The sequence below is a fragment of the Sinohyriopsis cumingii genome, chromosome 17 (assembly GCF_028554795.1).
Source record: "Sinohyriopsis cumingii isolate HCF-2022 chromosome 17, ASM2855479v2, whole genome shotgun sequence".
Classification (NCBI taxonomy): Eukaryota; Metazoa; Mollusca; class Bivalvia; order Unionida; family Unionidae; genus Sinohyriopsis; species Sinohyriopsis cumingii.
Window position 1 is genome coordinate 35,575,609 of NC_142977.1, and position 26,922 is coordinate 35,602,530.

General features: G+C 35.8%; 1 protein-coding gene across 1 annotated transcript in view; it reads right to left on the reverse strand.

Annotated features, from left to right (window-relative positions):
* LOC149778420 (transforming growth factor beta receptor type 3-like) overlaps positions 1 to 26,922 on the reverse strand; it is a 159,829-nt gene that overhangs the window by 34,204 nt on the left and 98,703 nt on the right. The window contains exons 6-13 of the mRNA XM_089939243.1: positions 26,474 to 26,594; positions 21,559 to 21,739; positions 19,065 to 19,245; positions 15,140 to 15,291; positions 6,215 to 6,367; positions 5,764 to 5,940; positions 2,553 to 2,694; positions 529 to 622 (exon numbers count right to left, since the gene is read on the reverse strand). Coding sequence (XP_089795369.1) covers positions 529 to 622; positions 2,553 to 2,694; positions 5,764 to 5,940; positions 6,215 to 6,367; positions 15,140 to 15,291; positions 19,065 to 19,245; positions 21,559 to 21,739; positions 26,474 to 26,594 — 1,201 coding nt within the window. The remainder of the gene's footprint in view (positions 1 to 528; positions 623 to 2,552; positions 2,695 to 5,763; positions 5,941 to 6,214; positions 6,368 to 15,139; positions 15,292 to 19,064; positions 19,246 to 21,558; positions 21,740 to 26,473; positions 26,595 to 26,922) is intronic.

The following is a 26,922-nucleotide window of genomic DNA, read 5'->3' on the forward strand; positions in this document are numbered from 1 at the left end:
GGCCTCATTTTGTTGTTGCCTTAACAAGATTTTCATAGCAGCCATACTCAATGTTCAAGCAGCATCATTTTTGTTTAGGACCAATTAGACCACAGGACAAATGTATTTGTAACAATTCATGGCAATTCTCCAAGTTGTTTAGGAGGAGTAGCTATAACAAACTTATGCTAACTGAAGAATGGATGATGGATGATGGACAGACCTTCTCTTCTGGTCTATGACCAGTATAGCTAAAAACCCATGACAAGACAATTTACTTCAGCCTAGTCCTATCCAAAACATTTATAGGTCAAGCTACCACCACCTAAAATGGATGACGAAACAGTCAAATAAATTTTGAATTGCAAAAAGTGCCAAGACTCCTTTCTAAGTTTGGATTCAGAATATTGTGATGAGGCGTAATTTTATGCCACAAAAACCACACCAAAAGTTACCTGGAAAGGGAAATAAAGTATTTTCTTTGGTAATTTTGAAGCATGAGTTGGGACCTATTAATACAAAATTCTGGATTGTTGCAGGACTACTGACCTATCCTTGATCAGACTGTGAATGTCCAACACCTGTCTTGTCTTGGGATGCAACCAACATGACTGGATCTCTGCTCTGATATTTGATACGTCATCTGCCAAAAGAAATAATTATAGGTATTTTCCCTGACCAAACTGCAAGCAGCACACACTCCAATCTGACTGGAGATGTTTAACCTTCAAACTTGGGATCAAAATGACTCTTTCTTACATTTTAAAAAGATTTTTAAAAATCCTTTTGCTTATATAGATTTCAACAAACTGAGGTATGTGATTTTTTCACTTCTTTTTGACTTGTATAAGGAAAAAAACAAACAAATTACAGTTTGTTCTAATTAAGTCCATTGCAATATACAATGCTTGACATTTTATATCCATGAATTCAGTTATATTTCACATACCAGTATAAAAATAGTTAAAACTGATCTGATTCACAATATCCCATAATTTTTGACTTCCACACGTCTTACAAATAAACAATGAAAGTCGAGTCCATGTTTTTATATTCACAGTATCCTATAAATGTCGCTATCTGATGCCATCTGTTACAAAGTGCAAGAATTCATCCTCATTATCTAATAAAGTTCTGAAATCCTCCAGCATCTAGTCATTGTAAATATCATCCAAATGTTTCCTTGACTTCAGGATCATATGTGGTTGCTTATATAGAGACGTGAGCTCTTTTAAATGACATTTGGAACATACACAGTCTGTGAAATCTATTGAAGGTTGCAAATTAAAACATGTCAATCATTTGGCACGATCACTGGGGATTGAAGTAAGTGACCTCTGTTACTTGGCACTGAGCATTATCACATGATATGTGGATTTTCCATAAAACATCATTCATGTACTGTAGTGTTCTAAATAATATTTATATTTTTCTCAGAATTTTCATTTCCTTAAATGTGATGAGAGAATTTATATTATCATTCAAAATAGTAATGTGGTGAATTATTGTGGAGATTTCTTTAAAGAGCAATTTTGTAAAACTACTGTTTCAAGTATTAGTCAGAGGAATAATATCCAAGGGAAATAACTCTCATGATTTATTTAATTCTGATCTCCTATACCTCTCTCTCTCTCTATAGATATATATAGTTTATTTTAGTCTAAAATGAGAAAAAAAATTGTCGTCACTGACCTTTCAGGTCAGTTTATATATTTATATATAAATATATAAACTGACCTGAAAGATCAGTGACCACACTTTTTTTTCTCATTTTAGACATAAAATAAACTATTATTAGTAATTCAAAATAAAATATGGGGCAAAGACAATGGACACTATGCCATAGGCATGATAGAACTGAAAGCCAAAACCTGCAGTGAAAGACAAGTAGATCTAGTTTTATTAAGACTATATATAGAGTTTTTGTTACTATTATTAGTAATGTATACTATACCTGGCAAGAGAGAATGGACACTATGACATTGGCATGGTGGCACTGAAATCCCTCCAACCCAAGAAAAATCCCAAAATAAAAGTTACTTTAATGCACAAATGGATTAGTGGTCTTATCAGCCATATATCACATGATCAATCAACTAGCAGCTGAAAATTAATCAGTTCTTTGTAAAACAATAAGCTCTGCCCCAGTTGTCTGTCTATAAATAAGTGGTATTTTGTCTGTGTATATGTGGTTTCATAGGCATGCATGAGTTAATGAAATATAACTAAGAAACGTCTAGAGGTCTGGCACTGCATGAGTTAATGAAATCTAACTAAGAAACGTCTAGAGGTCTGACACTGCAGGAGTTAATGAAATCTAACTAAGAAACGTCTAGAGGTCTGACACTGCTCAGTGACCACGTCATACATCCATATGAGTCTGAATAGAAACTGTGCTTTATCTTTCTTTCTGGTAGTCTAACATTATTTTTAGCACTCAATTCAACAAATCACGAATATATTACCATAGAGCTCTTTTAGGATAGCTATAAATTAGTTCGTAGATGGACAAATTACTTAATTTTCACTTCGGCACTAGCAGCCTGAAATTGGAATAGAAATATCAAATGTACCAGTTTTAATTTTTGTCTCCACATAGACCCTGCTGTTGATATTGACTGAAACAGGATACTGTAGGACTGGAACCAGGTACAACTGGGACAGATATATGCCCATTTCCAACATGTCTTCACTGATAGGAGCGCTGTATGGCCACTGAAATTGACAACAAATCCAAGGTTTTAAGAAAATGAATTTGTATCTTGCAAGCATCAATAAAACATTAGCATTATAAAACCCTACTGACAACATATCTTGTCTATTAGGCCACAAATGATAAGGCATTCTGAATCGGAATTTCCATATTTTATACATGTTTCAATTTTGTATATGCAGGTGAATGGGGTCAATGCAATTTTTAACTGGGTATCAGCATATCTGAAATATCATGGCAAGTCACACACACACGAAACATGATTCCCATCTCCCAAGCCCCTCTCAAACATGTTTTGTTTACAAATACTCGATTTTCAGTAAATCTCATGAAAAGAGTGATTTATTTCGGACACTGCAATATATCCCCATGACCTTTAGCCCGATAGTTGTGACTCACATGGACAGTAGATTCAGATAACTGTCAGTATGGCACTTAAAATTTACCATGCTACGAGATGAACAACCACTGTTCTACAACTGAATTAATTTCACAATAACAAGTGTGATTTGCATGCTGATCAGTTTGAACATTGCAGTGGGAAACCACATTAGGGTAATCGGCATAGGTAAGGTACATGATGTGAACAACCCAATTAATTGCAAGTCAGTTAAATTAGAGATACATGTTAAGAAACGCTGCCAAGTACACCCTGTTGCTTTGAATGATACCATTTCAATCATCCATTTAAAAGATTACTGGTTAATTTTTTATCAGTGGCAACTGTTCTTTGTATCAGGTTTTACTGCTTACGTGTTATGAAAAAGGAAATCCTGATCATTTCAGCAGCTGAAATGGTTGAGTTTGGAGCAGTATGGTTGTGGCATTTTCAAGGCCCAATGTTAAATTGTAGCCATCAGCTAGCATCAGGAATGCCAAGATCTGACATGATGAATTGCAGGTTTCCTAACAACCCTTCAGATGTAGACTGATCATTTTCATTGCTCAGACAAAGTGAACAAGTTGGCTGTTATCGGCTTTTAACGGAACTTAACCGAAACTGACAACAGAAGGACATGACAACAAAAGGACATGACAACACGATATGCTCCATCTTATGGCAGGCTTATAAAGTAGTGGATGCTAAACCAAGCTGAACCATGATAAACCTGTGCTGCAGAAATCAGCTACAGAATAGGCAACCAGGGCCCGTAACTCTAAATACAAATGTGGGATGCCTGAAATTAAAATGTTCCAGTTACCTGATGTTGAAACCTGGTCACTTTCAATAATGCTGTCAATTAAAAGTTTACAATTTCTGCAATTGGTTACAGTTTAATTAAGTTCAGAACCTTCCAAATGTTTAACTCATTTGCACTGTCTGCCACATTTATACATCATTAGGTTGTACTCTACTTACAAGCACTGTACCATCAATATCATTTATGATACACAAAAATGGGTGGGATCACAGAAAAGCAGACGGATGTAGCTCTTCAATCATACGAAATGATGTAGACTTTCTACTTGTGTTATGCTTTTATTAATAATTATATCAATTTCATGACAACTGGTGTACAAAAAAATTTAAAATCCAATCTTATAAATAACTTTTCAAGATCTAATTTCACAACCCATTTTTTTAAAATTCAAAACACAGCTTTTAAAAAAATAACTGCTTGAGATTTATATTTCTGCAGCTCTTCACACAAATTGGTATAAAATAATTTCAATCTCTTTATGTTTCCAATCAAATACACTGTTCACATAACATTTACAAGTAACAGATTCAGTTGCAGTTTAATTGTCAATGTACTGTCACTGAAAAATGTATTTAAGAAAAAACCCAACAAAAATCATTTCTCCTTCTTAACTTTCTCCACTGTCAACATACTCACAAACTAACCAGAGGGACCTGGTATTTATATTGCTTCACATGCAGCAACAGATCAGGACTCCAACACAAGACCTGTTCTATGTTGTCATCCAACACAGACAAGAAATTTGAAAGTGACCACTGTAGGTAAGGTTGTGTTATTCCATGTGCATTTAAAACTTGTCAAACATAGGATTTGATCTGGAACTATTCTGTATGTATTGCCAAAAGGACCCTTCAGCAGAGTAACTCGAGAGCTGCAAGAAATACTGGCATGGTGTATAAAATATACACCGATGTATCGAGGGAATTTCACATTTTAAGCAGTGGGCAAAATTGTCAATCAGTATCAGTACAGGTTTGGGGGCTGATGTATGACTAACATGACAATTATGTTTGACCTTTTAACCCTAAAATCAACATTATTCTTCATTACCCCATGTGCAAATCATCCACAATGCTTTGTTTAGGTATGTGATGAAGAACTAACGTTATTGTGTGGATCTGTTTTTCTTCTTTCAATATCAGTGAACTTTTGACCCCAATAGTGATAGGCTTATTCCTTACCCGAGTAAAAGTTAGCCACCAAGTTTGATTCAGGTATTTGATGCAGAACTAACAGCACTGTATAGAAACAACTTGTCTTTTTTTAAGTCACAGTGACCTTTAATCTTTTAATCCTCAGACAGATTCTTAAGGTTCAAGAATATTTTGTATTTTGATAACTTTTCATGATGCTGTTACTTAAGGTGATAACAAATAATGATACTATGACTTTAGAGATCACAGAAAATTACTGAAAATTAAAATAAATGGCAATGATAAAGGGACTTTCAATGTACTATCAGCATGCAAGTCAAGTTGAGAGAATTAAGCATAAAAAATGCACAAGAAAATGAAATGATCAAATCCTCAATGAAAAGGATGGCTTCAAAATGACCAAACTAAAAGATAACATTTCACTTTGCTAGCGAATGTGCAGCAAGAAATAAAGAAAACACCCATGATTGAACTAGTATGTGTCAGTACTGTTATCTCATAGTAAGGTAATCTGTAATGCTGAAAATTCTTAAACTGAATAAAAGCATGCAATAATGTTAAGACATTAGTATCAAAGAGATCTAGTAACATGAATTTCCTGTACACAATTCAAATGCTTTTCAACATGGCACAAATCATGGCCATTCCATCATTTTCCTATTTGTAGAAAATTTAAGTGAGGAATCAATGTAGTACTGTAATGCTAGATTACTACCTCAAGACTTGCTTCACAAGTAATGTCAATTCCAATTGGAAGCTGGGAGTTGTTATCTTCATCATCCATGTAAATGTCAGATGGATTCATTCCAGATCCATCTGGAATCTCATCTGGGTCCATGCCACTACCAGCATCTTCAAGGTGGTCAGGACCACTGTCTGAATGGATTAAGACCTGAAAAATAAAGAACCCTAATGTGAAATAAACATAAAAACTACAGAAGTTATTATTAAATGTAAATTTACTTCTTCAATCTACTTCATTTATCAAAATAATAATTAATATGCAGTCTGACATCTTCAACCTATATATGCTTTCTGGACTAAAGAACAGATATCATCTTGTAGCATTACAATTATTCATTTGTTTATGAAACCCAAAATGCCCCATTAGCAACTACATTAACCTACACTGGGAATAAAATGTACAGAAACATCCCCTGACTCACAGTGTTGGAGAAGATGACACTGTCCAATCGGGTGCTAGTGGTTTTGGTTCCACATTGCCCACTCTCACTCTGTAGAATGACATGGGTCACATTCTGTATGGCTCCACAGTGAGGCTTGGACAATGAGATCTGGTGAGCTTTCAAACCAAACATCTGAAAAAAAACTTTTTTTCATGTAATGCACAGATAATAAATAAAATATTTTTCCTGGAATACACAATGAGATCATTTCTTCCTTTGAACTTTCAAATGCTGAAACCATCTCTGTTATTCTTCAGCAATAACGAGATTTTAGCTGCTCTGGTACATATTTTATATCAGCCTGGCACCATTTTCATTTAGAACATGTAGTCATTTTTTAAGTCTTTTGGTGAAATCCCCATGTCATAATTATCATCCATTGAGAGGGAGTAGAGACTAAAGTTTGAAGACAGTCTTCAAAGCAGCCACATTGGCTGTATGACTGGCACCATTATCATTTAAGATTTGGTAAAATCACTGTCATAATGGGTATTCTTTTAAGTAGTGACAACAAAATTGTTTAAGTCAGTTGTCATGGCAGCTATTTTAATTTAGACCAACTAGGTATTATGCCTGTTGGTGAAATAACCATGTTGATGTAGCCATACATTTGGAGGAGTAGAGATGACACTATTTTCAAGATAGTACTGTCTGTTCTGGAAGAACAGCAATATCATCGTAAGAACTCTTCTGGTGGAAACCCAGAATCAATATAACTTTCTGTCTGTGTAGAATTGTGACAATATTTTCAAGATGGCTGACACAGAGACTATACTGGATGGCACATTGACACCATATTTATTTCGAACCATTGTAAGAAGTCTCCTAGTGAAAACCCCATGTTGATAAAAACATCCATTCAGAACGAGTTCGCAATAGCAAGATTATATGGATGGTGGTATCAACATTGAGTTTTCACTTCAAGACCTCTTAAGAAGTCTAGCTTTGTCTAAATTTGTGCTGAGCTGATGTCTAATATGGCCACCATGGCAGCCATCTTGACAATCCTATTACTGCTACTCCTCCTGATTTAGGATGGTCATTTCAACATGGGGTTTTCATTAAAAGACTTGTAATTATGTCTTGTTGGCCCTGAATGAAAATGGTGCCAATCTGACGTCCAGTGTGGCTACCATTGCAGTTTAAGGAATTTCCAGTCCCTTACAAACTATTCCTCAGGCTAAACAACAAGCTTATCAAATGAAATTGTACAGGAAAACTTATAACAACAATTTAACCTTAGGGTCCCCAATTCACCAAATACAGTTCAGTGATTTACTGTTCACTTAAATACTGATGCATTAGAAGATGTGTATTTGTGTGTTTGTTTGATTTGGATTTGTTTTAGGTAGCTTTAAAATATTCTCAGTCTTATCACTACAATGTCTGCAGTGTTGAAGATTATAGTGAAGTCAAGAAATGGGGCATAATGCAACAAACATATAGCATGATGTCCCACCCAGTCACATTATCCGCCACCAGGCCGACCAGTCCTAATACTAACCTCATAATGCTGAGTGCCAAGTGAGGCAGCTGTTAGTAACATTTTTATAAGTCTCTGGTATGACTCAGCCAGGGTTCGAACCTGTGACCCTCTGCATCTGAGGCTGATGCTCTAACCACTAAAGCTACTGCCGCGGTATATTAGAAGATGTAAAATAGTGGTTTGAACTCAGCAGGTTAAGTAGGGACCAAAACCTTTTCACCCTGCGCTAAAGTTGGAGCCAAGGTTTCGCTACAGGTGCTATGGATCAGATGGAGGCAGAGGTAACCTGCTAAAACCAGTTGGAAAAATGAGGGTTTGAACTAAACAGGTTAAGTTTAGGGAACAAAAGCGGTTCACTGTACCCTCCGCTTTCCTAGGGGGCATGAGGTATGGAGGGGTTACCACTGGTTGCTGATACACGAGTTGGGGCTGAAAAGGTTTCAAGCCCACACTTAAGTAGGAACTGAAAAACCCATATCCCACCCTTGAGGGGCTTGATCTTTGATCAGAAACATAAGGGTTTTCAAATACAAAGTAAATTAGGAACAAATTTTAATCAGAGATTGTGTGGGTCTAGTGATACAGAAAAATGTCTAAAATGCCAAAAATGAATGATCTACTCAGACCAAAGATAATAAATTGGGAGGAATAGTGGCGAGTTAACGGCATTATTACAGTACCATGGTATAGCTATAAATAGAAGAATATGGTGGAGGGCTAAATGCATATAGTGGCGGGCTAAAGGCATTATTACAGTACCACAGTATAGCTATAAACAGAAGAATATAGTGAATGACTAAAGGCATTATTACAGTACCATTGTATAGCTATAAATAGAAGAATATAGTGGAGGGCTAAAGGCATTATTACAGTACCATTATATAGCTATAAATAGAAGAATATAGTGAAGGACTAAAGGCATTATTACAGTACCATGGTATAGCTATAAATAGAAGAATATAGTGGAGGGCTAAAGGCATTATTACAGTACCATGGTATAGCTATAAATAGAAGAATATAGTGGAGGGCTAAAGGCATTATTACAGTACCATGGTATAGCTATAAATAGAAGAATATAGTGGAGGGCTAAAGGCATTATTACAGTACCATGGTATAGCTATAAATAGAAGAATATAGTGGAGGGCTAAAGGCATTATTACAGTACCATGGTATAGCTATAAATAGAAGAATATAGTGGAGGGCTAAAGGCATTATTACAGTACCATGGTATAGCTATAAATAGAAGAATATAGTGGAGGGCTAAAGGCATTATTACAGTACCATTGTATAGCTATAAATAGAAGAATATAGTGGAGGGCTAAAGGCATTATTACAGCTATAAATAAAAGAATATGGTGGATTGCTGGAGTGTGTGTGTGTATGCGATTTGGATTTTTAACATAGCTTTAACAATTTTTCAGTTATATCGTTATGACGTTTGCAGAGTGGCAGTTTATAGTGATGTCTAGCACTGGGGCATCATGCTGCAAACATGTAGCATGATGTCCCATCCAGTCATATTATCTTAACACCAGGTTTACCAGTCCTAACACTAACCTTTTAATGATGAGCACCAAGCAAGGTAGCTGTTAGAACCATTTTTAGAAGTCTTTGGTATGACCCGGCCAGGGTTCAAATCTGTGATCTCCTGCATTGCAAGTGGACGCTCTAACTATCAGGCCACCGAAGCAATTGGAGGGCTGAAGGCATTAGTACAGTACCATGGTATAGCTATAGAGGAATATAGTGAAGGGCTAAAGGCATATAGTGGCAGGCTAAAGGCTTTATTTTAGTACCAGGTATACCCATAAATAAAGGAATATAGTAGGCTAAAAGCATTATTACGGCAGCAGGTATAGCTATAAAAAGAATGATATAGTGGACGGCTGAAGGCATTATTACAGTATCAGGTATAACTATAAATTCAGGATTTTTGTTGTTGTTGTTGTTGTTGTTGTAGGGTTTAATGCCATTTCTCAGCACACAATAGGCTTTTTCCCCGATTTCCCAGTAGCGTGGGAACGCTGTTAAACAAGTCTATTGAATGATTTGCATCATAACTGTCATCAAGAAACTGCCAGATGAAAACATTTTATTACTACTGACTTTTACAATGGTTGTCAGGTACTAAACTGGGTGAAGAAATTAGCATGCCAGGTCTAAAATCAGCACAATATTTGTAGTATGAATTTTATCAGCTTTTACTGTGACATCCCAGTGTGTGACATTCAATTTGGTTTATACTGGCTCACGCATTTAGGGTGATTTCATCCAAAATTGTCCACATACTTTAATATTGAGCTTTGCCATAATGTGTTTACTTGGTCATGTAAAGGAAAATGGATGTAGGAGGATCCAAATAATGCAAATAAACACCTTTTAAAGGTACATGTAATAAAATTCTACAAACGACACCCATTACTGAAATAGTCATAAACACGTACATGTCCTGTATGACTTTTACTGTAGAGTATAATGCTGGAGATTTCATGTAGCTTGCAAACAAATGTCTGATATTGACAGGGAATAAAAAACCACTGGGACAGAATGAGGATGAAAAGCAAATGGATATCGAGCATCCATATAATCCTAAACCAACCTGCAATTAGCAACTTGGAATAATGTCATTGTAACAAAGAAAATCCCAAAGTAAATCCCTTAAGGAGTCTTAAGCATGATTTCTTCAATAATGACGATTGCTACTATCATGATGATTTCTACTATAATGACGATTTCTACTATACTGATGATTGCTACCATAATGATGATTTCTAATATAATGATGATTACCATAATGATGATTTCTACTATAATGATGATTGCTAATATAATGATTTCTACTATAATGATTTCTACAATAATGATGATTTCTACTATAATGATGATTGCTACCATAATGATGATTTCTAATATAATGATGATTACCATAATGATGATTTCTACTATAATGATGATTGCTAATATAATGATTTCTACTATAATGATGATTTCTACAATAATGATGATTTCTACTATAATGATGATTGCTACCATAATGATGATTTCTAAAATAATGATGATTACCATAATGATGATTTCTACTATAATGACGATTGCTAATATAATGATTTCTACTATAATGATGATTTCTACAATAATGACGATTTCTACTATAATGATGATTGCTACCATAATGATGATTTCTAAAATAATGATGATTACCATAATGATGATTTCTACTATAATGACGATTGCTAATATAATGATTTCTACTATAATGATGATTTCTACTATAATGATGATTACCATAATGATGATTTCTACTATAATGATGATTGCTAATATTATGCTAGCATGATGTTTTGCAAAAAGGCCTTTCCTCCATCCCTCTATCACTCATCTAACCTGAAACGAATGCACAGTTATATTCTCAAATTATCTGCACTGCCAAATTACAGTAATAAACCTGAGGAAAAAAACAGTAAACCATTGAACAGAGGGCATGGTACCATACTGGCATGTGTGCTTAAGACTGAATCATTACGACATCAAACACTATTAAGGAACCTATTTTCTTGAACTTTATATGATGTCCTGCCACCACACTAAGGTGACAAGTTCCATTCAACTTTTATATCATGCTCATCATAGAGTAGTCATGATGTCACTCCACCCAAATCTCCAGGACCCGAAAGATTTTTGTTTTAAAATCTCTAAGAGGCTCAAACTTCCTTATGGGCTATTCCATTTAAACATACCCCTGGGGGGTAGTGGCATGTTTAAATGGAAAAGCCCTTATGGGCTGAGACTGAATAGCAGCAATTATCTGACACAAAGTACAAGTGCCTTGTATATGTGCTGGATTACAGGGCTTCACCCACAATGGGGTTGACAACAACTGTGTCTGTAGGCACCAGTGTGGCTGGCAGTATGCCCGCCATCATTGCCACCCCTATGATGGTGGCCTTTGAGATCATACCTCTGGCTTCATGTGATCCTTAGACCCTGACTTGCTTGCAAGGTGAAAAGCTTTATGGCTCAAACTTTAGCATTAAGTGTAAAGGTATTGGCCCCAACTTGACCTGCGGACTTCAAACTACTAATTTACATCTATGGCATTTAATCATAGTCACATTAAAGTGTAAAAAATATGATTTATATTGTAGTAAGGGCTGGACAATGTTAGTATTGTAATAATGTTAATGTCAAATAATGGCAACATCCTTTAAAACCTTTAACAAAATTTAAACAAGAAACTGACCATTTTGACCTTGACCTTTCACCTCCACACCAGTTGCAATATTTACATCCTACGGTAAAATATCTTCAACTGCCAGAGCTAAAAATTTTTATCGATGACAACCCACAAAAAAACCCCTGAAACAACTGTCCAATTTTCCAGCTCCTTAGCCATCAACTGCAAAGTCATTTCCCCCCAAATGCATCTGCGTGCCATTTCTGATGATGATACCCATATGAAAACAGGAGAAATTGCCTTTAAAACAAGAGGCCTAGTTGGACTGATATCACTTGCCTGGACCTTGAAGACTAGATCAAAGTGGTACATGACAAAATTTCTAATGATATTCAAGACAAGACCCTCAATGCTGTACATGACAAACATTCTAGTGATCTACAAGGCAAAGACCTGCAATGTGGCATGTGACAAAATTTTTAATGATATTCAAAATCCTCCCTGATGTATGTGACGAACATTCTAGTGAAATACAAGATCCTCAATGTGGCATGTGACAAAATTTCTAGTGATATACAAGACAAAACCCTAAATTTGGCATATGACAAACATTCTAGTGAAATACAAGACCCTCAATGTGGCATGTGACAAAATTTCTAGTGATATACAAGACAAAACCCTAAATTTGGCATGTGACGAACACTCTAGTGAAATACAAGACCCTCAAAGTGGCATGTGACAAAATTTCTAGTGATATACAAGACAAAACCCTCAATGTGGCATATGACAAACATTCTAGTGATATACAAGATGAAGACCCTCACTGATGTATGTGACAAACATTCTAGTGATATACAAGATGAAGACCCTCACTGATGTATGTGACAAACATTCTAGTGAAATACAAGACCCTCAGTGTGGTATGGGATAAAAATTCTAGTGAGATACAAGACAAGACCCTCACTGATGTAGATGGCAAACATTCTAGTGACATACAAGACCCTCAATGTGGCATGTGACAAAAATTCTAGTGACATACAAGACAAAACCCTCACTGATGTAGGTGACAAACATTCTAGTGACATACAAGACCCTCAATGTGGTATGTGACAAAATTTCTAGTGATATATAAGACAAAACCCTCAATGTGGCATGTGAAAAACATTCTAGTGATATACAAGATGAAGACCCTCACTGATGTAGGTGACAAACATTCTAGTGATCTATAAGGCAAAGACCCGCAATGTGGCATGTGACAAAAATTGTAATGATATTCAAAATCCTCCCTGACGTATGTGACAAACATTCTAGTGAAATACAAGACCCTCATTATGGCATGTGACAAACATTCTAGTGATATATAATATAGCAAGTTTCATTCCTTAAACTCGTATAGTTAAAAAATGAAGACCAGAAACAAAAATGATGGAAAACATTAAATAATGAGTCATGAATGTGATCTTGAAGACAGGACACAATTGTGGTACTGGACACACCTGCTAATAATGTTGTATATGCATGCCAAGTTTCATCCTCTAATCCCACGTGACTTGGAAGTTGTTAAACAAAAGAAAGGAAAATCTGAAAGACTGATGGACAGATGAATAAAATGTAAAAATTATGTCTCTAGCTTTTCATGCAAAATCAAAAGTCCCTTGACTGATGCAATACTATCTGAAAATGAGTGTCTGGAAGCGAATGACACTCTACTGTTTGAAAAGAATGTCCAAGGATTCATCTTTTTATAATGCTGAGTGTTGAAACCAAATTGACACTGTAGCACCCATAATGAATGTAGGATCAGCACCCTTTTCATTTAGGGCAAGTCAGACACCATTAGAAGATTTTGGTGAAAACCAATGTTGAAATGACCATCCATTCAGGAGAATTCAAAACAAGATTTTAAATTGTGGCAGTTATACTTGATGCTAGATCAGTATCATTTTAATTCAGGACCAACTAGAGTTAGTCTCCTGGTGAAACTTGATGTTGATAACACTTTATATTAGGAAGGAGCAACAATATTAAGATTTTCAAGATGGAAGCCATGGTGTTGATAACAGATTGACAGATTTTCAAGATGGAAGCCATGGCGTAGATAACAGACTGACAGATTTTCAAGATGGAAGCCATGATGTTGATAATAGATTGACAGATTTTCAAGATGAAAGCCATGGTGTCAATAATAGATTGACAGATTTTCAAGATGGAAGCCATGGTGTTGATAACAGACTGACAGATTTTCAAGATGGAAGCCATGGTGTTGATAACAGATTAACAGATTTTCAATGTGTTAATTTTGGCATTCATAACTGATTCCAGATCAGCACCATTATCATTTAGTACCAACTAAACATTGAAAGAAGTCTTCTGATCAAAAACCCAATCTTGATATGACTTTCCATCTAGGAGTAGTGATATAATTGGTGTGGTGGCATAGTGATTATCAGATTGGCACATTTCTTATTTGTATCCAACTAGTCACCATAAAAAGCCTTATGGTGATTCCTGATGTTCATGAGACTTTCTATTCAGGAGAAGCAATAACAACTTTTTAAAGATGGCTGCTGTGGGGGCCATAGTGGATTTCAGTGCAGCACCATTTTCATTTAGGAACAACCAAATATCATAAGTCTTTAACAGAAAACTTCATATGACTTTCCATTCAGAAGAAGTAATATCAAGATTGTTTTGATGCCTGACATGGCAGTCATATTAGACATCAGATTGGCACCATTTTCATTTAGGACCAACTATTGAAATCCAATGTTTATTAATTTGATCATCCATTCCAAAATAGCAGAAACACTGTGATTGGTGTAATAGATGTCCAAGTGGAACCATTTCCAGTTATGACCAACTAGACATTACAAGAAATATTTTAGTGAGGCCCCCATTATGTTTATTCAGTTTAGGAGGAAGAAAAAAAGAAAAGATTTTCAAGATGTCTGCCATGGTAGCCATAATGAACTTCAGATTGACATCATTTTTATTTAGGACCGACTAGACAACACAGAAAGTCATTCAGTTAAAACCCCATACTGATAGAGCATCACTATTTTATTTAGGACCAACTAAACCCAGAGATGAATGCAAGTTTAATGGCAAATCTTCATGTAGTTTCCGAGGACAGCAATACAAATTTGTGGTAACAGACAGGCAGATGATGGACAACAATGATGGACATCTCATAAGCTCTTCTAGTCACTGACCATTACAACCGTAAAATAGCCCTCAATCATACCTGAAGAATATTCTTATCAATCGCAACAGTCAACTTGTTGTTGGTACAACTTGTCTTAACCACTTTTTGAAGACTGTCCTTCATCAGACTGGGTTTTACAGGAACAACAGGATTGGGCCTTTGAGTTTGTTCTGGATAGGTTTTTGTTTTATCTGTGAAAAGGTAGTAAAACATATGTCAATGTCTGTGCACTATTGTCAGTTATTACCTGCAAGTGAAGAAATGCAAAACTTTTTATGCAAATTCTGAAAAAAATTGGTAATCATGAAAAACTAAAAGCTTACAAACAAGATGTAAGTTGAAAAAGACCAAAAATCGAAAACTGAGATAACTGGCTGACATAATTTTACAACTTTCCCAATAATAATTGGTGAATATAACTTGAACAAAGGTACACAAGTCAATGACCTTGACCTCCAACCTTCCATCCCCAAATTCAACAGACTTTATCCTTACCCCAAGTGCAAGGCGTCCAAATTTTTTTATGTCTAGGTGTGTGATGCAGAGCTAATGTTATTGCAACAAAACAAAAAATTTAACAAAGAGATGGACAGCTGTCATAACATGATACAACGATAAAAAAGGGTGATTCCAAACAGGGACCTAAAACATCATGCAAATAAGCTGGGTTATTTACCAGTACAGTCTTTGTCACTCTCATATCATGATGTCACTCTCATGGTGGCATATGCAACTGTACACAGTCAATCTATAATTAACTCCAGGATAGGCAAAACAAAGTATCGAGAGGAAGTGCTCTCACTGCCATAGTATTGTTGTACAACGACTGGACCGTCAACAGAAATGTAGCAAACCCAATAAAAAGTCAATATTCAAATCCCCAAACCAAGCAAATGACTAAATAATACTATTTTCAGACCACACAAGGGATTCCTGAAAACCGAAAAAAGCCAAACTGGACTAATGGGGTGGATTTTTGTGGAAAGATCACTGTTAGGCACTGCAAACAACACATTCAAAATACAAGTTCAAAATTTGCTTCGGAAGGAATGTACCTTTCCAAATTAGGCATGCAAGCAAGATAAGTTTCTAATCAAAGCTAAGATGTGACATTTGGAGCTGTAAATCAAAACATTTAACAGTAATGTAAATGAACACAGCAAACAGCAATGTCCCAGATGTGCTGTGCCATGATAAGCCATGCAGCTAAATCTTCAACTCAAATGTTTTATGATTTCCTGTCCCTGTATTTTCCAAAATTCAAGGAATGTAAGCCAAGACTCAATATCCAAAGCCTCTAACAATCTAAAACACTATTTGAAAAAAAGAGAGAACTGATGGTCAAATACTTTATTTATAATAAAGATAGAACTTTGAAAGTGTAAAACCTTATTTAGAATTTAGTCTTAATGGTGCAGATGTATTTTTTTAGATGCTTTGTCACAGCACATTTTGTAGTGACACATTACCATACATAACCATTAAGATTGATGTATGGGCTAGGCTCACAGTAAAGTTGGTAGCTTGCGATGGTTAACTTCTCTTGTTTGGAGGAATGATAGGATTTTAATTCGGCCCTGCTAGGACACTGGTCTGACAGATGTTAATATAGGGTTAAATGGAGGCAATGACAAATTAGAGACAACCAGAGACAAATTTTGGGAAATCTTAATCAAAATTTGAAATAGGTGTCATAAAATGATATTGTCCAGGAATAATTATTAAATGTGGACTTAAAGAGAATTATGCTGACTTCAGTGGGAGTGTTAAAGTTTTGGTGGTTAGAAAAAGTTAATCCTTACTGGCTAAGCTTCCCTGATGACATTCAATGTTTTAAGTAATTTCCCTTGCGAAATTCATCAGTCCAAAGTTTTTTTGGTTGAACGGAAAGCTGACTCCGAGATCAGTAAAAAAAAGTACTTTTCTCATTAAAATTGTCCAAGGGATGAATGTCAGGAAAGTTGTGGGATATGGAACTATAGTGTCAAAAATCATATTTGGGTGTTTTGATGACATGGGTACAACTTGTGTATCAAACTGGATTTGGGTGTTTTAATGAATACAGATGAACCATGTTGGGAGTCAGCCATATGGTGTTTTCTAAGTAGCCCATATTTTTTAAACAATCATTTGTATGACTTCCTTGATAAATGTAAGGTTAAAACTATGATACAATGCTTATTCCAGGGCCAAATTCATTGATCAAAATTAGTGTAGCACTTGTAAATCTTAAGTACCCAGCTGTACATGGTTGTCTAAAACTGGCATATGGTGACAAGCACAATACGACCTCTGCTGGTAGCATCACTTATATCACAGCAAGACCTCTGCTGGTAGCATCACTTATGTCACAACAAGACCACTGCTGGTAGCATCACTTATGTCACAACAAGACCTCTGCTGGTAGCATGACTTGTATCACAGCATGACCTCTGCTGGTAGCATCACTTATATCACAGCAAGACCTCTGCTGGTAGCATCACTTATGTCACAATAAGACCTCTGCTGGTAGCATCACTTATGTCACAACAAGACCTCTGCTGGTAGCATCACTTATATCACAACAAGACCTCTCCTGGTAGCATCACTTATGTCACAACAAGACCTCTGCTGGTAGCATCAATTATGTCACAACAAGACCTCTGCTGGTAGCATCACTTATGTCACAACAAGCACTTTAAGGGTTAACAGCTAAATGAAAACTGTGTACTGCAAAGACTACATTTTTATATGTACGACTTTAAAATAATTCGAGGGAGTTCATGTGCATCAATGCTCTCCATAAAAATTCTACATGATTCATGCACTTGCCCAAGTAGAATCTCTAAAGACAAACTGTCAAGAAAGTGACAGAGGCTCCAAAGACAATTTTTTTTTAAAAATGTGGATAACTCTTAAACTGCTCATCAAACAGAACTTGTTCTTTTTACACTATACACAATCCTGTCATCAGACCTGCCAACCCTGATGAGTCTGTCTCAGTAAGGCAGTTTATTTTTTTCTGTAAGATTGACCAGTTTTCAGTAAGGTGTAACAAAATACCAATAACTGCTATTGTAAAGCTGGAAAACATAATTAAAAGTTTGACGCATCGATGATAAACATTATGTTCAACTGAAAAGTTGGTAAAGTATGCATAAACTTTATTTTGCCACTAGTACAAACTCTAGTTCATAACCCTATGCAGCTCAATGGCTCACTGCTATCTTTCAACTTGACATAATTCTTGGAAATTCTTTTCCGTTTCACATGACAACAATCATATCTCCCACCACAAGATATATTCAAATTGGCATGCGATGTCCAATAAACGTAATTGTGTCCTTTCCAGCTTTTATTCACAAGAATCTGAATACTCCTTTTTATTCTTCTGTGTTGACTATTTACATTTATTTTCCCTATCATCCTAAACGTGCATTGTTTTCTGGACACCAACAGTTTGACCATGCAGACGCTTCGCATGAATAGGTGCATTTTAAAGCATCTGGGTGCTGCTGTAAAGTTAGTCTGGTTTCCTGACTAATTTCACTAATTCTAAGATGAAACCTGTATCCAAATTAAATATGGATGAACCAATTATCAGGATTTTTTGGCAATGATCATATTGTCCGTAGTTTTTGCTAGTATGCCGTAAGTCCATATTTTAAGGGTAATTTTCTTAAGACTTACGGCAAAATTGTAAGAGTTGGCAGGTCTGTGTCATGATGCAAAAGATTACAGAGTCTCATGAAGATAACTGAAATTGTTTAGAAGGAGACATGAAGTGTAAATACAGTTTAAGAAATATCAATGGAAACAAAAGTGTGATGGACAAATAGACTAGTGAACATGTTCACTCCATTATATCCCCCAGAAACTTCATTTGCAGGGGGACTATAATAATATACTAAGTTTTCTATAAATTCCATGATAGGTTTCTATAAATTCCATGATTTCCAAGCCAACAACAGTCTATAAAACTCACCATCAGGAGGTAGGACTAGCTTAACTTTGTTGGCTGTCGATAAAGCTGCGTACAATGCCACAGGACCAATGTAGTAATCAACCCATCTCACCAATTCTCCACCTGATACATCTATCTTCTCTGTCCTGTATCCCACAGTATTCATTCGAATTCCCGTCATGTCTATTGAATATCCATTTGACTGCACATTTAAAAATTATGTCAATTATTAAGGTGTCAAAAAATAAACAGATTTTCTTTTTATTTAAAAAATGATAAATTTCAATGAATTAAACAATGACCTTTCATTATTATTGTAAAATAAATCTAAATTAATTCAAGCTTGGTAAGTAGCTGAACCAACACTAAATGTAAAAGTAATGCCCTGGCCCAATATCCACAAAACTCCTAACCTTTAATTTACTATCACCCCTAAAATTATCCTCCCCTGCTTTAAATAATTTTATACTTCCTTTATGTAACTATTGAAACTTGGCACCACTCAAACCTATTCTATGTAAATTAATTTACATCCACACCAATACAGGGCCAGGTCTCCATCCACACCAATACTGTTCCAGGTCCCCATCTACACTAATACAGGGCCAGGTCCCCATCCACACCAATACATGGCCAGGTCTCCATCCACACTAATACTGAGCCAGGTTCTCATCCACACTAATACAGGCCAGGACCCCATCTGCACCAACAGTGCAAAGTCCCTATCCACACCAATACAGGGACAAGTCCCCATCCACACCAATATAGGGCCAAGTCCCAATCCACACTGATATAACTCAGCAAAGGTATGGTTACACAGACTTCAGCTTTCTTAAATATTAACAAAGCTGACTGTACATGACATTGTAAATTACAAATAAACCAGTACAGTCTGGATAAATATCAGATTTTATTTAAAATAAGCAAACACAGCATATTTTCTATATGTCCTTGTACATATGGTTATGAAAACCAATATTGCTTGTGTAGAAAGTTTTACAAAGTCAAGAAAGATGGACTAAATACTGCTTTTGGAAAGAATGCCTTTCTTACCTTCATAAAATAACATGCACAAGTTACATACATACAATTAAATCATAAAATAAAAAGGTCAAGTTACACAAAGCGACTTAAATTGCTGAAAAACGGAAAACCATCACATTCTACCAATTTGACCATTGATACTGATATCATGTGTAACATTTATCACCTGTAGGGAACAAAACTGAAACAATAAAACATTATTAGATTATGTTACCCTTTATTAAAAGAGAAAAACCTTTCAAGTGAAAGTTTTCATCTCAAACTTTAAAAAAAAAAATCACTGACGTTGATAATAATAAAACTTGGTCACATAGTCTGCATACACTTGAATTAGTTTAGTGGACAATACTAAAACTTGGTCACATACAGCCTGCATACACAAGAATTAGGTGGATAATACTAAAAACATGGTAACATACAGTCTGCATACACTAGAATTAGTTTGGTGGACAATACTAAAACTTGGTCACATACAGCCTGCATATACTAGAATTAGTTTGGTGGATAATATTAAAACTTGGTCACATACAGCCTGCATACACTAGAATTAGTTTGGTGGATAATACTAAAACTTGGTCACATACAGCCTGCATACACTAGAATTAGTTTAGTGGACAATACTAAAACTTGGTCACATACAGCCTGCATACACTAGAATTAGTTTGGTGGATAATATTAAAACTTGGTCACATAGCCTGCATACACAAGAATTAGGTGGATAATACTAAAAACATGGTTACATACAGTCTGCATACACTAGAACTAGTTCAGTGGATAATACTAAAACTTGGTCACATAGCCTGCATACACAAGAATTAGGTGGATAATACTAAAACTTGGTCACATACAGTCTGTATACACTAGAATTAGGTGGATAATACTAAAACTTGGTCACATACAGCCTGCATACACTAGAATTAGGTGGATAATACTAAAACTTGGTCACATACAGTCTGCATACACTAGAATTAGTTTAGTGGATAATACTAAAACATGGTAACATACAGTCTGCATACATTAGAATTAGGTGGATAATACTAAAACTTGGTCACATACAGTCAGCATACACTAGAATTAGTTTAGTGAACAATACTAAAACTTGGTCACATACAGTCTGCATACGCTAGAATTATGTGGATAATACTAAAACTTAGTCACATACAGTCTGCATACACTAGAATTAGTTTGATGGATAATATTAAAACTTGGTCACATACAGTCTGCATACACTAGAATTAGTTTGGTGGATAATACTAAAACTTGGTCACATACAGTCTGCATACACTAGAATTAGTTTGGTGGATAATACACAACAATAACCAAGCACAAAACAGATTGTTATTTTTTAGGGGTGGGTGGGTTGCAAACTGCAAGACTGCTAATTGATATGCCAACCCCAGGCATTTATTTTGATATTGGTGACTGCAGACCAGAATTTCACAGACAAATGATATAATAATTTGATGCATACCACAATATTAATATTTCCTTGTACTTTTCGAGTCTGGATGTTCCAAGATACATTTTTAGGTGCCTTGAGGACCAACTTGAACTCCTTGTTGATGACTCTACGAGACGGTCCAGTAATCTCAAGATCCACCTTCTGGCTGGATCCCTCTGGTGGCTGCTGCAGCTCGATCACATAGGCTAAGCTGCAAATAAGAAAGTTCTAAATGACCTTTCTGAAACTTTAATCATTTCCCAAAACATTTTGTGAGGTACTGCTTTTCTTAATTATGTGGTGACTACCAACCACACATTTATGACACAACTGAGAACAACTTTGTGAGAACAGTAGAAGCCATTATAAAACCAAAAATTTAAGTATTGACCAAAATGTTTTCTGGGGTGGGGGTAGTTTTAAGACCCTTTTCAAGCACCAGGTAGACAATGCATGGTGGCCAGAATAATTGGTGGATGAAAAAACCTGGAAACCCCTGGTATGAACCACCAACAAATGGAAAGCCACTGCAAGCTTTCTCATAACCATACTGGCCAAGCCTGAGGTTCCAATTCCATGGACAGAAGTACTTTGAATCACTCAGACATGCAAGCCACTGACATTTTTAAAAATGTCATTTTCTCCCAAATACCTAGACACCAACAGAAATAAACAAATTCAGTTACTCCAAAAAATGCATTTTTACAAATATATTATGTTAACATGTTGAAAATATTCACAAATTTTGGAGAAAGAAAATCAATAACATAATTACTTAACATGGCACAATAGCATAATTACTTAACATGGCACAATAACATAATTACTAAATTTAACATGGCACAATAGCATAATTACTTAACATGGCACAATAACATAATTACTAAATTTAACATGGCACAATAGCATAATTACTTAACATGGCACAATAACATAATTACTAAACTTAACATGGCACAATAGCATCATTACTAAACTTAACATGGCACAATAGCATAATTACTTAACTTAACATGGCACAATAGCATAATTACTAAACTTAACATGGCACAATAACATAATTACTTAAGACTGTAGTTACACTCACCAGGCCTTGGTTCACAAGATTCCTATTGGCCATAGTTTATGGTACAAGAAATGAACAGTAGGGTTGATTGATGTTGAAAAGATCAAGTGAATCTCATTTAACTAATTGGCTTCTTTCATAATTACCACTAAATTATGGTACATGCCTGAAGATCATACTGAAGAGTATTCACTGCATATGTAAGGCTGTGTAGATTTTACCATGTTTCAAATTTCAGATTTTAGTTTCCATATGGGTGCTTGTGTCAACACAACCAGAAAATAGTCTTGCATTTGCATACATGCATGGTTTACTGATTTTACTGGTTTGAACCATGCCCATTTTAGAGGCACTATCTGTACACTTATTTGGCAGATGTACCTCTATGAGAAATTGTCTTGTGCTGAGCTGTCAGGTTATGACCCCAGCAAGTGGAGTACCAAGCTATCTAAATTATTGCACTTATAAATTAATACAGGTTTTATATTTTTCCAGATTTTTTTGTGTACGCAGCATTAATATAATGCTAATGAAATAACGGACCTTATTAATACTAAATATTAACCCTTTACCTCATGTAAGCACCTTTGGATGCCTCTACTCCATTATCATGCAAGCGCCTTTGGATACCTCTACTCCAATGTCATGAAAGCGCCTTTGGATGCCTCTACTCCAATGTCATGAAAGCACCTTTGGATGCCTCTACTCTAATGTCATGAAAGCACCTTTGGACACCTCTACCCGATTCGTATGGAAGCGTGGTTGATTCCTCAAAATCATTCTCATGGAAGCACCTTTTGACACTTGGTGTAAACATCAACAATTTTTAGCGGGTTTTCATGGCGCCACCTTCAGGGTAAACCCCCTATTAGATACTAGTCACTGATGTGAAGCACCATTATGTCAGATCATGTGGTCACCATTTAAGATCTGGTCGTAATCTGCTATTTAAAGTAACTGGGTCATATTCTCCACTCTCCAAAATGAAGGCTGCAGATTTTGTTCATTGCTTTCTTGAGTTTGCACTATTAGAATTGCTACTATGAAAGCTTCAATAACTTGGGTAAAGTCTCTGATACTGATGTTGGCAACAATTAGTTTTTACAAATTATCCAATTCAGATGATTTACTGATGTAGACGCAGACAAAGAACTTGTAAATTTCGAGTATGCGAAATGGCAGCTTCAATTGGTCACAAGGCTTCACTGGCTTGATGGTGATCGAGTTCTCTCAAGATTTTAAAGCACATAAAAAATTCTTCAGTGAAATAATTATACAGCTATAATAGTCGGATTTTACTCTTAAATCTTTCTATACATATGTGTACTGAAAATGTAAAATGGTTAAAATTGCTGTTAAACCTAACATACACTACACTGCTTAACAGTTAACAGGCGGGTCTATGTGTATGGAGTCAAATACATAACAGGTGTTCTATTTATAGTGCACTGCACTGTGTAACTTTGGTACATGTATATCAACTGCCTAAAAAACCATACTCTACGAGGTAAAGGGTTAATAAGGTCCATGCTTCATTAGCATTATTCAGTATTTCAATTATCAAATCATCATCCAATAAATGAGATAAATGCAATTTCTTCTTTGTCCAAATGTGATACATGTGATCATCGATTTATGCCATATAAGCTTTCCTGAGATTATAGCATAAATTAAAAATTGATGTAAATCAAAAGTAATTTATACCACAGGATCCTTGTAAACTGAGGAAGTTTTTGGGCATATTATAATTCCAAGTTTTAAAGTAATGACTATTTACACATAATTATCTCGGCGAGTGAAGAGATGTGCATGTATGCATGTACGTGAACTGTATGTTTGTCACAGCAAATGGTGCCAGTGATGGCATACAAATGAACACAGTGGCACAAATTGAATGTTATATCTTAATTATAAATGGCATAAAAATGAAGTAAGCAAAATGAATTGGTGTATAGCAAGCCTCATCTGTTTACTTAAAATAAAGTCAATAAAACCTCTACATGCAAAAGCTGGCAAATAACATTCTTGGTAGTTGAAAGAAAATCTTGTATGCAAAACAACAGTCAAATTAAAAATAGTATAATACTGATTTACACATCTCTCTTGATAAGTTGCGCACAATGAGGTCCAAATACACAGACTGCATTACAAATGAGGACAAGACTTACTGAGGGCCCAAATACATAGACTACATTATAAACGAGGACAAGAGTTACTGAAGGCCCAAATACATAGACTACATTATAAACGAGGACAAGAGTTACTGAGGGCCCAAATACATAGACTACATTATAAACGAGGACAAGAGTTACTGCGGGCCCAAATACATAGACTGCATTACAAATGAGGACAAGACTTACTGAGGGCCCAAATACATAGACTACATTATAAACGAGGACAAGAGTTACTGAGGGCCCAAATACATAGACTGCATTACAAATGTAGACAAGAGTTACTGAGGGCCCAAATACATAGACTGCATTACAAATGTAGACAAGAGTTACTGAGGGCCCAAATACATAGACTGCTTTATAAATGAGGACAAGAGTTACTGCGGGCCCAAATACATAGACTGCATTACAAATGAGGACAAGACTTACTGAGGGCCCAAATACATAGACTACATTATAAACGAGGACAAGAGTTACTGAGGGCCCAAATACATAGACTGCATTACAAATGTAGACAAGAGTTACTGAGGGCACAAATACACAGACTGCATTATAAATGACAAGAGTTACTGAGGGCCCAAATACATAGACTGCATTACAAATGAGGACCAGGGTTACTGAGGGCCCAAATACATAGATTGCATTACAAATCAGGACAAGAGTTACTGAGGGCACAAATACACAGACTGCATTATAAATGAGGACCAGGGTTAATGAGGGTCCAAATACATAGACTGCATTATAAATGAGGACAAGAGTTACTGAGGGCCCAAATACACAGACTGCATTACAAATGAGGACAAGACTTACTGAGGGCCCAAATACATAGACTGCTTTATAAATGAGGACAAGAGTTACTGCGGGCCCAAATACATAGACTGCATTACAAATGAGGACAAGACTTACTGAGGGCCCAAATACATAGACTGCTTTATAAATGAGGACAAGGGTTAGTGCGGGCCCAAATACATAGACTGCATTATAAATGAGGACAAGAGTTACTGAAGGCCCAAATACATAGACTGCATTATAAATGAGGACAAGAGTTACTGTGGGCCATCAGCATATTTCCTCAGATATTGTTTTTTAAAGTGCACTGAGAACGTTGTTTAGAAGAAAAGAAAAAAAGAAAATATATCACTTTTTATTAAAAGTTGAGAATTTCAAGATGTTGATACAAATTTTCAGGAACTAGGCACCCTTTTTGATCATGAAATGAATGATGTATCAAAATTTCATGTACCAATTTTGATGGTCTTCACATTCAGCCAATACTGCTTAATTTTGAGGTATTTTCTAGTTTAATGAATGGGATCCAAGACTGACCCCATCTTATAAGTAGGTTTATGAGTTATCCAGGCATGAATTACTGAATGAGTGGTGTAATTGCAAGAGAAAGGAAAATGGGGGGGGGGGGAGGGGAATAAGCTATGAACTGTCACTGAAAAGTCAATATCTGTTAAAGCACACAGGAAGTTAGACTTATTGTATGCGAATTTAGCTGGCTCAAAGTAATGTACTACACAACCTCACAAACATGTGCTGTTGTTGACAATATGTACCACCATTGCTGCTTAAGGAATAAGCACACGGTTCACATTTTCAGTGTCCAAAGAGACACTGTTGTGACACACTTAACAATAACATTGGCATGACAAAAACCCATCACATCCCATTCCATGACCAATCATGTCAGAAGCCAACCTACCTATTGGGAGACTTGTCCTGATCCGAGACAATACAGCCTTGTATTTCCTGCTGTATTTCCATGGTAGCAGTGGCTGACAACTCCGAATCTTCCTGAAGGATACATTTGGATGTGTCCACCTCTATAATGAACAACAAGGTTATTAGAAGAAATACAAGTCCTCTGATGATGATCCACTTTGGAAATATGCAGATAAATCCAGCTTAAACAGTATGCATTCATTTCTCAAAGATCACCAAATAAAAACACAGTAAAACCTGAATAAACATTGGACCCCATAAATTGCAACATTCGAATCAAGATACAATCATCAAATTTCATTCGTAGTTATTACATCTTTGATTTACCTCCTTCAAAACAAAAATGTTGCTATCTGGTTCATCCTTGAAAAATACCCAAGGATATTATGGTGATGAACTTAATTTTATTCTCCCTCATTAAGATATAGA